Raw genomic sequence first — 17,346 nt, forward strand, 5'->3', positions numbered from 1 at the left:
GGAGAGTGGAGTGCAAACGTCAGGATTTGAATGAAGTCTCTGCCTTCCTGTTGTGACTGGAGTACTAGTCTTCTGTATAAAAGCAGCTCCAGGCTGCCACTGGGCCTTGGCACAGGTTGAAGATCGGATTGGGGGAAACAGAGTGACTACGGAACTTGAGCTGTGCATCACAGGCCAAGTGCGATCTGATCCACTGAGCCATCAAGTCAGATGTGCATGGTGATGGAGTATGTTGCATTTACAAGACTGGCCCCAGCAGATCTGGAAGGCACATGTGTTGCCGGAGGAAGCGGCTCAGGTTCCCATGGACTCCGCCGCAGCCGCGCTGAGTGGGGCTGTGTGTCAAAGGTAAGGGACAGCTCCTCAGGTGAGCTCAGGGAGGTCCAGATCCTTGTCTGCAGCGGAAGGGCAAGCAGATCCTTCATCTGGATTTTCACAGTGAATTCGGACTGTAAAAGTGTGTCCTCACAGTCCCTGTGACCTTAGGACTTTATGCACATGACGTCAGCAGACTCTAGCAAGGAAAACTGCCTGTGAGAGTCCAACATTTCTAGCAAAGGCGCAGCTGGTTCCTTCAGGGCTGTCTTTTTATATCATAATGACACAGGGTTTAATAAGCACCTGATAATTCTGGAGACAGCGTCAGGAGGGAGTGTGGGCAAGCTTGCATGGCCTCTTGGGTAGAAAAGCTCATGGCACTTTTAGTGTCTTTTTTATCCAGAAGTGGACTTGTCATCTGTGGAGCAGCAAAATGGCACCTAAAGCTGAGTGTCTTCCATCTGCTCCTCCTCTGGCTTCCAACTAGTTCAGTCCATGCCCAGAGGGAAGTCACAGGAAGAAAGGCATAAACCCAGGATGATTCCCACACCCGCCCCTGGCCCCCATCCCACCGGCCACCGAGTATCTCACGCTGGCACAGCTCCAGCAGAAGACCCTGGTTCCCGTCCAATCCCTCTGGACACAGCTCCTCACATCTCTAGGTCCTGGTCACTGCCCCTCCCCTCCCCCTCAGAGGCCCACAGCTGCTTCCTTGCACTGGCTCTGAAGAATTGCACCACCCCTGGCTGCAGTCACGTGCACTTACCCGACGTGAGCTGCCACCTGTTCTGCCAGGTTTCTAGCTGCTGCGCTAGGGAATGGAATCAAAGAGCCAGGCAGTGCCAAGGGCCTGTCTGAGGTTTGAGATCTTCATCTTAAAATAGAACCAGCCATCCCCGTGAGATGATTCACGTCGGCAACATTCAGGGATGGTAAAGGTGGCGTGGAGCCAGTTTGTTGGTTGAGCGTTAAACTTCAGAACATAAACACTAAGCGCTGAGGGAGTTGGCAGGGGACGTCAGTCAAATGTCACGGGCCAGTGAACGAGCGGTTCCAGCAGGGGCAAGGTTTGTTTTAGAGGGTAGCCTGAGGCAAATGACGGGAACTGCTGGAGGGTCAGAGACAGACCACAGAGAGGAAGGGCCCCAGGCAGGTCCTGGGGACCCAGGGTGGGTGTCACACGGAGGGGAGTGGAGGAAGGTGGTGGGCCGTGAGTAGGAACCTCAGGGAGGCTGGGGTGCAAGCCAGAGGGAGAAATGAGCCCGCAGCTAACAGTTTTCAAGAATGACAAGGGAGGACTGAGGAGTAGAGAGAGGCACCAACAAGGAAAGCCAGTGGGTGGGAGACGGGCCTGAGCGTCGAAAGAATGACACGTGGAAGGATGGAAGAGCAGACGTGAGCGGAGCCGGAAGCAGCTGGACACGAGGGAGACCAGTGCTGCCTCCAGGCATCCAGGCATGGGGCAGAAGAGGAAACAACGCCTTCCAGTGACTGGCTCAGGGACGTGCAGGCCCACTGAGACCAACAAAGTGCGTGCAGCCGGGGAGCAGCAGGAGGAACCTTCCATGGACAGACGGTGGCAGGGGCTCCTCCAGGGCATCTAGTCAGCTGCACGTGTCTGGAGGCTTCTGTGTGATGTTGTCCAACACCACATTTTAAAATAAAAATAGGTTTGCCCATCAGCTTTGCTGTCAAGGAACTGAAAGGGCATATTATCATAAACACTCCCAGCCCTTCAAGGAGGAACCAGGTGGCCATGCTACAATACAGACTCTCCAGAGTTGACAGGGACACCCATCCTCAGGGTGCCCGAGACAGAAACGGGACCAGAAAGGTCCCCTGCATTGCAGTTCTTGGTGCCCTGAGCATCTTGGACCTTTTGAAATCAGACGCTTCACACACAATCACTTCGGAGCAGCATCCCCCAACATTTTCATTGCAAGGTGTCATGCACAGAACATCAGGAACTGAAGAAGAGCTTCCTCCTCGGGCATAACCACGGTCCTGACGAGGCAGAGTGGAGGAGACCTCGGAGGAGGCACAGGGCCCCCCCTTGATCCCTGTTCTCATTACCGTTGCCTCACAAGGAAGGCTTCACGAAGAACTGCATTTAATAAACACTGACTGGGCCACAGTGTCCTGCAGGGAGAGGGTGTCGACAGCACTCACGTCCGTGTCATTGATGGAAACAGCATGCACCACTTGCAAAACAGAGAATCATTACACTAGGCTGTTAAATACATAAAATATCCTTTAAAAGACACCTATGATCTTCTGCAAGTCAAATTTCTCAACTTCCAATTAATAACTTTAAAACGGCAGAGAAAACTATAAATGAATAAAATGCAACTTCACATAATGTAAACTACTCCAAAGCCTTCTGTCAAGGAACAGTTTATTTTAATATATAAAATGTTTCCTTATGAGCAGTAAACCTTTTCCCAGAAAGTCTATCTGCAGAGAGCATACAATTCGAATCCTGATTATTTTAACATGAAAAGTGATTACAAGAAAAAGAAAACTGTGATTATCCTCAGGAGAAATGATGATTAAACAGAATAAGCAATTTGGGTTGGATGTGTGTCTTTTCCCGTGTATCTTAAGAAGGCTTTTGAAGCATGTATATTTTTCTGGAGGGGAATCTTGAGTAAATTACCTCGTGTGTTCTACTTTTTGTCCTTGGGGAGAAAGGACACACAGAGGAGGCCAGGGGATTGCAGCATCCGCTGGAATAAAAGTGTTAGTGTCATGGTCTATTCCACTGTGTCTCCGTAGCATCTCCAGCGTAAGCACCTTTTCTTCTCTGAAGAGTGGTGTCAGGGTAGTTTTATGACTGATGGGTTGTGATGGATGAATTTCCCCTTAGTCTTCGAGCGACAGGTGGATATCTATTCATTCCATCCCAGCACCACATGAGCCACAAGGAGATAACACATCCCAACGGTGCAGGACACAACCATCATTGGGAAGCCCAATCTGAAATACAAAGAGAAATGAGTGACGGCATCGGAAACCCGGTCAGCCCCATGAGCTATGGACTCAGCTGAAATACAAAGAGAAATGAGTGGGCCGGGCGCAGTGGCTCAAGCCTGTAATCCCAGCACTTTGAGAGGCCGAGGTGGGTGGATCATGAGGTCAAGAGATCGAGACCATCCTGGTCAACATGGTGAAACCCCATCTCTACTAAAAATACAAAAAATTAGCTGGGCATGGTGGCGCGTGCCCGTAATCCCAGCTACTCAGGAGGCTGAGGCAGGAGAATTGCCTGAACCTAGGAGGCGGAGGTTGCAGTGAGCCAAGATCGCGCCATTGCACTCCAGCCTGGGTAGCAAGAGCAAAACTCCGTCTCAAAAAAAAAAAAAGAGAAATGAGTGATGGCGTCGGAAATCCGGTCAGCCCCATGAGATATGGACTCATCGCTCATGAGAACACGGCCTTAGCATCTTTACATTTCCACAATGCTCACTACGTTTTATTTCTATAAATGAGAAAGTTAGTTTTAGCCTGAATTATGTGAATGCATGCTTCTTTGAGACATACTCCACTGTGTGCAATTTTATTTGAGACCTGCTTAAGATTTTCTCAAATGTTTAATGGATATCTGGAGCCTCTGTTTGTCCATCTGTATATTAGACGGTTGGTCTTTCAATGCTGTGTGCTGGGCCACCATCTAAATCCCTGGATGTCTCCTCTACTTGTGTCATCTTCAACTTTTCTTCTCTGGAGATTTCCCAGAGATGCCACCTTCCCACAGGCTCCTGGAGGCCCTCACTTAAGGCCAAGGAGAACTTGAGAAGTCGTGTTGGAAAATCAGGCCAACTGCTATCTAAGGAAGGGAAAGGGAAGAAGAAGTGTTTCTTCTGTAGTCGGTGAGGTGCGGGACGTATGGACAAGGAGGGTCTGCACAGATACAAAAGCAGTCATGAAAAGAGGAGAGCGTCCCTCGCCGTGTGCCTCCTCCAACGCCCCTGCACCTCCACAGGTTCTTAGCCCAGCTTACAAGTACCGACAGATGCCGTTTGGCATGGATAATGCATCCGCTGCAACCACAGTTCGGTGTGCTTCGTCACTAAGGGAAGCCCCTGCAAGTGTTACACTTTTGGTTCTAAACGGCTTAAAGTTTAGCAGTAAGAGCCTAGCATGTGTTAATCATAATAGTGATTCTATTAAAATCTAGTAAATCATAGTCATAATAGTAATAGGATCATGATATTCTCTCTTCCCTGGCCATACATGTAGGAAGAGGCTACTCAGAAAGAACCACAGCGAGGATCCCACAACAGAGCTACAATTAAACACAAAAACTGCATCCGTGTGCAAGACAGCTCCCAAAATTCTAGAGCAGACTTGGGCATTTCAAGAAAGTGGAAGAATTCTCTTGGCTTCTCTTCTGAACACATTTTATTTTACAAAACAAACAAAAAGAAACACAGAACATATTTTGGGAAAACTACTTAACTTTCTTGAACTTTATCAATTTTGTTTTTGAAAATAGCTGAACATGTTTGCAAAACATCAGCACTGATCGTTGAATTCTGAAAATACACAAACCACGGAAGTGTCTGGTCAACTCCAGGCATTACAGACATCACTGCAAGGCTTCATGGAAACACAAACCTTCGTTCCTCTGTGACAGACTGTGTAGAGTGAGTCAGTGTCAGGTAAGATGCTGAGAATCTCAATCTGAGCACTGAGACACCTGGTCATGTTTCAGAAGCAAATCTGCCTTGTCAAGGGGTGAATTCCACAAAAAGCAGACTTTGCTTGAGAAGCCCAGACTGGAGAAAGTTCCCAGTGGCTGGTTTTGCCGTGCTCCCAAGTGAGAGCCACTGATGTCTCAGGGATGGCACCAACGCAGAGAAGGAGCGTCACCTAGCGTCACCAAACATTTTCATTTCACCCAAAATGGATGCGAGCACTCAGACCCATCGGGAGCCCTCCTCTCCCTCACAACACCTTGTCACCGTGACACAATCCACACACAGGACCCTCTCAACTGCCCACACTGACTTCTATAACTGGCATCAGCACACCCACTGGACAGGTAGAATTTTGAGAGGGCGCAGGATTGCCTGGGTCTCTCGGCTAGTTTGCTGTAGTCTGAGGGTCGGCACCCATTAGCTCAGGCTGCCGGGACAAAGCTCCACAGGCCAGGCTTCCCATCAGAAATCTGTTCTCTCTCCATTTTTTTTTTTTTTTTTTTGAGGCGGAGTTTCGCTCGTTACCCAGGCTGGAGTGCAATGGCGCGATCACGGCTCACCGCAACCTCCGCCTCCTGGGTTCAGGCAATTCTCCTGCCTCAGCCTCCTGAGTAGCTGGGATTACAGGCACGCGCCACTATGCCCAGCTAATTTTTTGTATTAGTAGAGACGGGGTTTCACCATGTTGACCAGGACGGTCTCGATCTCTTGACCTCGTGATCCACCCGTCTCGGCCTCCCAAAGTGCTGGGATTACAGGCTTGAGCCACCGCACCCGGCCTCTCTCCATTGTTTTTTTTTGAGATGGAGTCTAGCTCTGTCGCCCAGGCTGGAGTGCAGTAGCACGATCTCGGCTCAGTGTAGCCTCCACCTCCTGGGTTCAAGGGATTCTCCTGCCTCAGCCTCCCAAGTAGTGGGACTACAGGCACACACCACGCCCCGCTAATTCTTTCGTATTTTTAGTAGAGACGGGGTTTCACCAGGTTGGCCAGGACGGTCTCTATCTCCTGACCTCGTGATCCGCCCACTTCGGCCTCCCAAAGCACTGGGATTATAGGTGTGAGCCACCCTACCCGGTCTGTTCTCTCTCTGTTCTAAAGGCTGGAAGTCTGTGATTAGGCCAGGGCAGGGCTAGTGCCCCTGAGGCCGCTTTCCTTGGCTATCTTCTCCCTGTGTCTTCACAGTGTTTTCCTCCGTGAGTGTAGGGATCCTGGTCTCCTCCTCTGATAAGGATGTGGCCAGGCTGTGACCTCACTGTAACTGGCCACCTCACAGAGGCTCTGTCTGCAAACACAGTCACATTCTGGGCTGCTGGGGGCACGGGTTCTGCAGGGACACGGTTCAGCCCATAACAGTGTCCAGCACTGAAGCTTTTCCGCAGAGGGAGAGGGGCCACCTCCTCACCCTTCTTGGGAATTGCTCTGGCTCCAACACTGAGTTTTGTCCCTGAGGTCATAAATTGCTCTTCAGCCTTTGTAATCTGTCACCCATGAAATCCTAGAATTTCTGTTGCTATCAGGATGTCCAATCTATTCCATTTTTTAAATAGTTTCTCCCTGCCTCACTGTGGTTCCGGCCCACAGTGCTGTGTGCACGAGCAGGTGGGTGCCCTTCTCGGTGCTGCTGGCTCATCTGCGTGTTTGTCTTGGAATCCATGCTGCACGCTCTCTCCTTCCCTCCCTCCCTCTTGCCACCCCTACACTCCTTCCTTCTGCACCCTCTTCTTCCCTCCCTCCCTCCTGCCATCTCTACATTCCTTCCTTCTGCACCCTCTCCTTCCCTCCCTCCTGCCATCCCCTACGCTCCTTCCTTATGCACCCTCTCCTCCCCTCCCTCCCTCCCGCCACCCCTACGCTCCTTCCTTCTGCACCCTCTCTTCTTCCCTCCCTCCCTCCTGCCATCCCTACACTCCTTCCTTCTCACCCTCTCGTCTTCCCTCCCTCCCTCCTGCCATCCCTACACTCCTTCCTTCTCACCCTCTTCTTCCCTCCCTCCACCCCTACGCTCCTTCCTTCTGCACCCTCTCTTCTTCCCTCCCTCCCTCCTGCCATCCCTATGCTCCTTCCTTCTGCACCTTCTCTTCTTCCCTCCCTCCCTCCTGCCACCACTACGCTCCTTCCTTCTGCACCCTCTTCTTCCCTCCCTCCCTCCCGCCACCCCTATGCTCCTTCCTTCTGCACCTTCTCTTCTTCCCTCCCTCCTGCCATCCCTACGCTCCTTCCTTCTGCACCCTCTCTTCTTCCCTCCCTCCCTCCCGCCACCCCTACACTCCTTCCTTCTGCACCCTCTCTTCTTCCCTCCCTCCCTCCCTCCTGCCATCCCCTACGCTCCTTCCTTCTGCACCCTCTCTTCTTCCCTCCCTCCCTCCTGCCATCCCCTACGCGCCTTCCTTCTGCACCCTCTCTTCTTCCCTCCCTCCCTCCCGCCACCCCTACGCTCCTTCCTTCTCACCCTCTTCTTCCCTCCCTCCTGCCATCCCTACGCTCCTTCCTTCTGCACCCTCTCTTCTTCCCTCCCTCCCTCCCGCCACCCCTACACTCCTTCCTTCTGCACCCTCTCTTCTTCCCTCCCTCCCTCCTGCCATCCCCTACGCTCCTTCCTTCTGCACCCTCTCTTCTTCCCTCCCTCCCTCCTGCCATCCCTACGCTCCTTCCTTCTGCACCCTCTCTTCTTCCCTCCCTCCCTCCCGCCACCCCTACACTCCTTCCTTCTGCACCCTCTCTTCTTCCCTCCCTCCCTCCCTCCTGCCATCCCCTACGCTCCTTCCTTCTGCACCCTCTCTTCTTCCCTCCCTCCCTCCTGCCATCCCCTACGCTCCTTCCTTCTGTACCCTCTCTTCTTCCCTCCCTCCCTCCCGCCACCCCTACGCTCCTTCCTTCTCACCCTCTTCTTCCCTCCCTCCTGCCATCCCTACGCTCCTTCCTTCTGCACCCGCTCTTCTTCCCTCCCTCCCTCCCGCCACCCCTACGCTCCTTCCTTCTGCACCCTCTCTTCTTCCCTCCCTCCCTCCTGCCAGCCCTACACTCCTTCCTTCTGCACCCTCTCTTCTTCCCTCCCTCCCTCCTGCCATCCCCTACGCTCCTTCCTTCTGCACCCTCTCTTCTTCCCTCCCTCCCTCCTGCCAGCCCTACACTCCTTCCTTCTGCACCCTCTCTTCTTCCCTCCCTCCCTCCTGCCATCCCCTACGCTCCTTCCTTCTGCACCCTCTCTTCTTCCCTCCCTCCCTCCTGCCAGCCCTACACTCCTTCCTTCTGCACCCTCTCTTCTTCCCTCCCTCCCTCCTGCCATCCCTATGCTCCTTCCTTCTGCACCTTCTCTTCTTCCCTCCCTCCCTCCTGCCACCACTACGCTCCTTCCTTCTGCACCCTCTTCTTCCCTCCCTCCCTCCCGCCACCCCTATGCTCCTTCCTTCTCACCCTCTTCTTCCCTCCCTCCTGCCATCCCTACGCTCCTTCCTTCTGCACCCTCTCTTCTTCCCTCCCTCCCTCCCGCCACCCCTACGCTCCTTCCTTCTGCACCCTCTCTTCTTCCCTCCCTCCCTCCTGCCATCCCCTACGCTCCTTCCTTCTGCACCCTCTCTTCTTCCCTCCCTCCCTCCTGCCATCCCCTACGCTCCTTCCTTCTGCACCCTCTCTTCTTCCCTCCCTCCCTCCTGCCAGCCCTACACTCCTTCCTTTGCTCCATCCCGTCTTCCCACCTCATGCTCACCCTTGCCTTAATACTTCATACTTACTTAGATGTTTCTGTAAAGCTGAGCTAACTCACGGTATTAATTATTTCCCCTGTTTAATCACCTTCAGAGGCAGCCCAGGATGTGTTGAGTTCATTGACTGCACAACCCACGTCTCTTCCATTTGGCCGTTCAGCGTGATCTCCCGTCTCCTCGACATGGCCAGCCCACACCAGCCTCTGTGGCCACCTCCCCATGGCAGGCCAGGGTGGAGACTGGCTGAGGCACCTGTCCACTGAAGCCTGCGGAGGCTCTCTCTCCTGTGCTTCTCTGAGGATGTCGCTCTGCCCTGCTCAAGGAGTGCTAGACCCCTCTATCTGCTGAGGCCGGCGTCCCAGAACACAGCTCCAGGCTCATGACGGCACTTGGACCCATCACCTCAGCGGGACAACCTGGCGTCAGCAGCCTCAGGGCAGGGGTCTCCTCTGCAGCCTCTTTAATCCAGCTGCACTCCTCAGAGCTCAGGAGCCATTCTGGACTTTTCTGCATTTAAATGCACTTAAATAATAAAGTCTACATTGTTTGACTTTATGGTTTTACAGTGAGAATACATTCAAATGTTGCCTCTCTAGCTGGAAAAAATGCACTTAAAATTAGTCACTATATGCTAAAGGTAAAAAACAAACAAAAAGCCACCTAGCAAATGTTGAAGTTTCACGAGGGCAGCTTTCAAAGCCCCCTCACCAGGGCCTGCAGCAGCAGCAGCAGACCCACAGGCCAGTGTGGCAGCGGGGGTGGGGGGCGGGGGGCGGGGGGCGGGTGGGGGTGACGCAGGAGAGCACCTGCCCCCATGCCGGTCCCGCCGCTCTATCCAGAGGGAGTTTTGTCCACACATCCCCGTTGGTGCCCAGCCTTTCACTCCATTCCCTAGAGGGGCCTGGTGGGCTGAGTTTACAGGCGGGCATCAGCCCCACCCTGGCCAGCCCTGAGCAGGGTGGCTCTAGCACCCCTCTTGAAAAAGTGGGGTCCTTGTCACTACTGCTGGACTATGCTCTGGGCTCAGGTGAGACTATGGGAGAGCAGGAAGAGCCCTACTTAACATTCTTAAAATAGGTTATCCTTAATAAATGCGCTGGAAAAACGCTAGAGCAACAGTGCAAGGGTGATTTCTAGGGAGGGGGAGAGCCGTAAGGGAGCAGTGAGGTGCCCTGCTTGGCTCTCTGCTTCTGCATTGTCTGACTTTATCGTTTTACAGTGAGAATGCATTCACACATTGCCCCTCTAGCTGGAAAAATGCACTTAAAATTAGTGACGACATGCTAAAGCAAAAACCAAAAAACCACCTACCAAATGTTGAAGTTTCAGGTCACTTATAATCTCATCGTCCTAACAAAACCCTGTCAGGCTTTTCTATGTGTGCATATTTTTTGTTCACATGCACATTTTTACTTCAATGAAACTGCAGAGTACACAATATTCTCTACCATCACGGGTTTGTTGGAGTGGTAGTCAAGTTTGAAACTCCAGCCCCAATGCTTTGGGGAGTCTGCATGCCATGAAGTGGCTGGGCTCTCCCTCACCTGGCCTGGTGGCTCAGGGGTCAGGAGTACCTGGAGGGTGGAACGCTGCACCTGTCTACAGAGGGCCTGCTCTCCAGTGGCCCCCTGGAGCACAGTGCTCAGAAGGATTTGCTCCGTGAGTCTTGAGCAGGAGTCCTCCTGCTCTCCCTAGCCTCACCTGCACTGGGTGCGCAGCAGCAGCCGTGGTTATGTGGGAGCTTGGTGGTGACGACCACTCTGACTGCCTTATTATTTGCTGCTCTGAATTTCCTATTCATGGAAGAAATCAGCCAGCCCTAACCGGAAAACAGACAGAGGTACTCGTGCGTCTTTCTCGGAAAGGAAGTCTGGAATAATGAAGGCAAGCTCTTTCTGACAAGCCTGTGAGGAACCACATTCTACATATTTTAAGCCTATTTGAGTGGCCTTTTAGTGTCGAATACCACATTTCAGGAGAAAAACTTTAATCACAAATCACCCTAATTAATTGAGCCTATTTTAGCAATTCAGATTTCATTTTTTTTGAACTCAGGCAGACCATGATTACAATGGCATTGGGGACATAATTCCATCAGTTAACTTTAGTTTTTAGTATCAAACCTTTTGCTGACTGTGAAACCACAAAAGTCTAGTGGGCATTTTAAAATCCAAATGACTTTTCTTTCCATTTCTGCAGCACTGTTCAGTAAAGTTCTCACTAGGCATCACTCATTTTTCTGTTTCTAAAACAAGCATCTGTGCACCAGGAGAATGTGACCATAAAAGAGAAGGAAAAAGACCAGAGAGGACAATCCCATGCAGAAAAGTCTGTGCTTGGTGAGGTCACTCTAAGAGAAGCTTTGGGGCTGATCTGATATTCAGTCAGTCACCCTAGCACATACTTTGAATAGCAAGAGACGCTGCACAAAAGACACACCCTTGCATATCTGCTTTTAAAGCTGTAACATCCTGCTTATATCGTTTTAAAATTGCATATCTTGTAGAGGAAAAAAACAGATGTGGTCATGTCAGAGGTCATGGTGTAGCAGGAGAGAAGAAAAGTTGCTGGAAATTTCCCAGGGCCCTCGTCCAGACACCTTCCCACACAGCAGCAAAGCAAACAAGGGGGAAAAGGAAAACTGGAGCAAGTGAGGAAAGCTGCTGAGAGGATCTGCTGTTGCCTGGAAAAGGCAAGTGGCAGAGACGTGGAAAAAAGATGAGACTTTCTACATTGATAGAAAGTTAAAAATTAGGCTCCTTGCAGGAGGTAAAAAGAAAGAAAACATGCCAGAATTTCGCTTAGGTATTATTCTACTCTGAGCATTGTGTTATGAGCTATTTATGCCTCTTTAGAAATTTTTACAGCAACCTGGATATTGTTAGATAGCATTATCCCTTCATTATGAAAGAGAAGACTAAGGCTCAAATAATTGCTCTAGAGAGATGAGACGGAAGTTTACTGAAACTGTTGGGCATCAAAATACTTCAATACTTAAAATGTCATAACTAATTTCTAGTTTCACATCTCTGTGGTCAGAAAAGATACTTGGTATGATTCTAATCCTCTTAAATTTGATAAAACTGCTCTGGTGACCTAATATGTGATCTATCTTGGAGAATGTTTCCTGTGCCTTTGCGAAGAATGTTGCTGCTGGGTTAATTGATCTGTATGTCTCTGCTAGGTCCATTTGATCTACAGAGTTGTTCAAGTCTACTGTTTCTTCGTGGATTTTCTGCCTGGATGTTCCATCTATTATTGAAAATGGAGTCTTTAAGTTTCCTACTATTAAGGATTGCTGTCTGTGTCTCCCTCCAGTTCTGTCAATGCTTGCTTTATATATTTAGGTGCTGTAAAGCTGGGTGCATATATATTTATAATTGTTATATATTTTTGGTGGCATGACCCTTTTATCACTATACAGCATCCTTCTTTGTGTCCTGTGACCTTTTTTACTTGTCTGATATAACTACAGCCACCCTTTTCTGGTTTAGTTACCATTTGCACGGAATATCTTTTTCTATCCTTCTCCTTTCAGCCTATGTGTGTCCTTAAATTTAAAGTTAATCTCTTATAGACAACATCTTGCTGGATCTTCCTTTTCTGAATCCATTCAGCCACCTTATGTCTTTTGACTGGAGAATTTAAACCATTTACATTTAAAGTAATTACTGATAGGGAAGGAATTACTATTGCCACTTTGCTCATTGTTTTCTGTTTGTCTTACAGCTTCTTTGTCCCTCTTTTTCTCTCTTGCCATCTTGCCTTGTGTTTCCTTGTGCTTTAGTTTATACTGATATGCTCTGAATAAGTTCTAGAGACCTGCTGTACGGTGTTATACCTACAGATGATAACACTGTATTGTACACTCAAAAATCTAAGAGGGTAGATCTCATGTCAAATGTTCTTACCATAACAAAAATGTGTCCTTAGTGAAAGAAAAGGTTAAGGTACAGTTAGAGAGAGCATGGCTGAAAGAAGAGTCCTCTCAAACAGATTTTTAATGTATCTGATCCTCACATGCTCAATTCCATTAAAGGAAATGTTTCCCTAAAACAACCAGGCCCTCCACATGCTGACAGGGGAGTGGGTGAACTCTGGACTCTGCAAACCTCCCTGCCCGGCTACCTCCTGTTCTCTGCTGCTCCCGTCCGGACTGATCTGTCCCAGGCAGGTGAGAAAGTGGTATACCTGGGAATACCACACTTCTCCACCTCCCTCCCCTGACCACAGTCAGTGCCCTGAGTGTTTCCCTTTGGAATACGGGCCCTGGCTTCCAGCAAGGACATTCTCTTGCCCATCACGATAGTGCATGGTCCCCAAGCAGCCTGTGAAATTTCCTGTGCTGCGGTCTAAGTGCATGGAATTGAGAGGAAGAGACACCCAGAGGCTCATGCCTGCCTGCCCCAGCTCCCACGGGTGGCTCTCACAGTGTTATTCAAATGAAATTCCAAGGTCACATAAATTTGAAAAACACTGACTAAAGAGCAACTCAGGTTTCTCAGGTAATTAATGACAGGGCTCCTTGGAGTCTAATATTCTGATGTGCACTGTGGTTCTCCAAGGGTTGGCTATATTATGCAGTGTCTTCAGAATGAGTTTGACCTGGAAACCCTCTTGCTTGAATTGCTTTAAACAACCAGTGTTCTGAGGCAATACCCTTTGAAGAGGAATGGGAGAAACGAGGCTATAGGACCAAGAGTTAGGAAAATATCAACCATCAAAAATGATTTTAGCTACTTTAGATTTTTTAAATGGAAAATAAAAGCCCACAGTTCATACATGTAAAAACCATGTTAGAGAGTAAAGCCATATTAGAGAATAAAGCCATATTGTATCACACCACAAAATTATGAGGAAAAAAAGAAAGACTTAAGCTCTGACCTAATTCAGAATTATTCTGACATTATATAAAAGTACCTTGTCTATTTCATTCTAAGCTGAGTGTCTTCGCTCATAAACTTCACTCAAGAAATACCTGATTTTGTCCATCAAACGCATCATTTTATCAAGGCTCTAATCTCATGGGACATCTCCAGGATTAGAGTCTGCTGCCTGATAAGGCATTCCACAGTCCATCCTGATGGGTCCTCGTCCTCCCTTGTATGGGCTCAGTCACCTCACTTGTATTCGCAGATCCAATCTCTGTTCCCTGCAGCAATGTGGAAACACCATATCTCTTCCTGGGTGTTGGAAGGCAGCTACCAAGCCTCCCTTGTATTCTCTTTTCCAGGTCTAGCACACCCAGTTCCTACAGCTCTTTCTCAGATGGGAGGGATGTTTAAATCATTGGTAGCTCCCATCCTCTGAGTAAGAGCTAGTTTCTCAATGTCTATCCCACCTCACATATTCAAAGCAAACTGTGCCAGCACCACACAAGCAGGGTGGATACTGCTGGGGGTGCCTCACTATTGCTTAGTCACTAATTGGTTGAAATACATTTTGCCCAGCACCTCAACATTGATTAATACTGACTTCCTGAGATCTTTAAATCTCAGCAGGTTAAACCAACATCCTTAAATCTTTTTACTTCTTTTGTGTACTTAATCATCTATAATAACTGCTTCATCCTTTCTTATATATCTTTATATTAGAATCATTTATTAACATCATTTTACCCTCTAATATGGTATTTACGAGACAGTAAATACCATATTAGAGAGTAAAATAATTTTGAAAGCCTTAAAGATAACTCACATTTTGACATTAAAATTATAAGAAAGTTTTGGATTTTTAAAGTGGGAAAGAATCTTGAACGCAGTCTCATCTAAACCTTCATTTTACACATGAGGAAACTGAGGTCTGAGGAGTCACGTGATTTGCTGGAGTCAGCTCCTTTATTATATGCTTTTGAGCATCTGTGATGCTCCAGGCACCCTTTCTGTGCTAGAGACACACTGTCTATGCAGCTTACATTTCATTTTGAAGAAGAACTGGAAAATGAACTCAAGCCTTTTCTTGCTCTCTCTCTCTCTTTGTGATGTCCCTTTTTTTGCTCTTTAATATCATAATAGTCCTTTTAAATTTTCATATGTATATTAAAAACCAAGACTGATGAAAGATGATTTATATTTACAATAAGGCTACATTTGTAAAGTCATTAAAGCCACTAAGTCTGTTTCTGGAGGAACCCATCCCCAGATGGAGCAACCTCAAATGAAATGCATTCCAAGAAAAGAGAGAAGTTTCATCTTCCAGATTCTATGCCTCTGTGACAAAACACAGTACAGTTGTCCAAAGAGCAATGAAGGTGGAGCACCTCCCAGCAGAACATCACTGAGGGTACGTTCTAAGGCAAGTTGAGGGAAAACGATCACAAATTTCATTCTGTATTTTGTTGGCAAAACTGAAAAACCATAGCAAAAATATCAATTCACATAAAAGGTAACATTCTTTGAACATTTTTTGCTTGTTTTACTGACAGTCAGCTCTTTTATCTAATTGACAAAGAATGACCCCTCAAAATTGATATTTTGGAACTGTGCTATGTGTACCTTGAAGGGTCATGCCTTGGCAGAGTGGGTCCTGGAGGGAAGCTGCCCCTCGTGGTGCTGATGTAACATCCTTCTCTCTTGCAGTTCATTCCCTTCCCTCCCTGATTCTTTGGAGGGGCCACTGGCTGTTCCATCTTTGAAGGCCTTTAATTTATTTGCTCATTTAATAAAATACATTGAAAGCCTACTATCTCCATAGGGGCTGTCAAGTAAATAAGACAATTCTTGCCTTCATTAGCTCACAAATTTGCAGAGCAGACAGACCCATAAACAACTAAACTAACATAATGTCACATGTGTGATTCCAACTAGTCCTTGTTTATTAAATCATTTATCCAACATCTATTACACTGGACTCTGAAACAAGGCTATGGGTTTATAGGAAAATGCACAAGGTGTTCCAGGTAGCATGAGGCACAGGTAATCATGTGCCTAAGTGGACCAGTAAGACAGCACATCCCACTGTGATAATCTATGACTATTTCATTAAGAAAACATTGTTCGAACCAGACCTTAAACAATAAGCTGGTGGTGGGATTCCGGGTAAGTGAGCAGAGGACCCAAAGTATGAAAGTTAAAGTCGTTCTGGAAAACACCTGCGAAGGTGAATTATTGGAACATTACAGAGAAAGAGAAAAGCATCAGGTCAGCTTTTAGAGTATGTTTCCCCACACCTTACGCTTTGATCTAATGAATGTAACAAAGTGACTCCTATCATGCTCATTCAAATTCCCATGCAGGGCTTCCAACCAGAAGGAAGCTGGGAAGAGCACCACTACCAATCTTGTAATAAAAAAAAGTCCAGACAAACTGAAAATTTAAAACTTTTCTTGAATGCATCATGGAGGTGAGGTGTTGATGCAACTGACTAACCAGTAATGTGAAGAGAGAGAGCACCTGCAAGGACGAATGGGATGTGAGCAGCGGCTACAGCCGGGGCAGACACACGCCAGATACCCAGACCCTACTATGAAGAGTCCAGCCAAAAGCTTCTCACAAATTGGCAAAGGCTGGATGTGAACTAGCAAGAGAAGAGAGCAATCCTGAAGCTTCAGGTAAAAGACGAACGTACACTCCCCGGCACCCTCTCAGCATGAGCCTCACTGAGTGCTCACTGAAGACAGGCAAGAGATTGCATTTCTGAGAAAACATCCTTGTGGCTCAGGCCTGGCAAGGGGTCGCATCTGGTGTCAGAAGGCACGAAGCCAGGCCTGGATCACTTTTCCAGGAAGTCTTCATGGGAGAAGGACAGCAAGCACTCTACGCCCAGGGCACTGATGAAAACCCACTGCCGCCAGGGGAAGGCGCAGAAACAAGGCCTTAAAACAGGGGGGTAGAGGCAAGAATGAAGGCTGGACTGCCGTGCCAGTGTGGGGAGAGGCAAGAGCACCGAAAGTCACACACACAGTCAAGACGCAGGGACACAGCAGCTGCCTATGGCTGAAGGTTAACCAGAATAGCAGAGGACAGCACCGGACACAGCCCCACCATGGGAACAAGTGTCAAGCAAGAAGTAACAGCACGTAAGAATCACTTCAGGGTGAAAGGCAGGAGCACAGAGGGAGGCTGTCTCTGAAAATCAGTTCAAAGAAAACACCTAAAAGTGAGGATGGAAAGACATTGGTAAAACACTCAAGCAAACCAGTTCCACCCGAAACTCGAGGTTCCATAAGAGGAATTTGAAGGCTGGGGTGCACTGAGGGTAACCGTAGCAACGGCAAACCACAAACCAAGTCGTCCTGGCTAGACTGAACCAACCCCCACATTAAAGGCCTAATGGAAGGAAACGTGCATTTAATTCCAGGTGCAGATGAATATTTGCCTTAGTTTGTACTACCTACCTTGCAACAAAAATTTTGTGACATATAAATAAGCTAGGAAAAATAACTCTCAAGAGATAATGCAGCCAATGAAACCAGTCTCAGGGTATGACACTTTCAGATCAGAAATTTTAAATAACTGACATTAATACATTTAAAAACCTAATGAAAAATATGGACAACATGCAAAATCAAAAGGGTACTTTGAGCATAGATATGGAAAGAACAAAAAACCAAATGAAATGCCAGAAACAAAAAACGTTTTAACAAAAAGAATGCCTTTGACTAGCTCACCATAGGCCTAATAAA

The 17,346-nt window shown here is 48.1% G+C and overlaps 1 protein-coding gene across 1 annotated transcript in view; it reads right to left on the reverse strand.

Annotated features, from left to right (window-relative positions):
* Nucleotides 1–2,565: 2,565 nt before the first annotated feature.
* The window catches only part of OCA2 (OCA2 melanosomal transmembrane protein), a 225,315-nt gene continuing 210,534 nt past the window's right edge, over nt 2,566–17,346 (reverse strand). The window contains exon 22 of the mRNA XM_064367820.1: nt 2,566–3,294. Coding sequence (XP_064223890.1) covers nt 3,207–3,294 — 88 coding nt within the window. The 3' untranslated portion in view covers nt 2,566–3,206. The remainder of the gene's footprint in view (nt 3,295–17,346) is intronic.

The sequence above is a fragment of the Aotus nancymaae genome, unplaced genomic scaffold (genome assembly GCF_030222135.1).
Source record: "Aotus nancymaae isolate 86718 unplaced genomic scaffold, 86718_ANA_hifiasm-v0.15.2.pri h1tg000075l, whole genome shotgun sequence".
Taxonomy (NCBI): Eukaryota; Metazoa; Chordata; class Mammalia; order Primates; family Aotidae; genus Aotus; species Aotus nancymaae.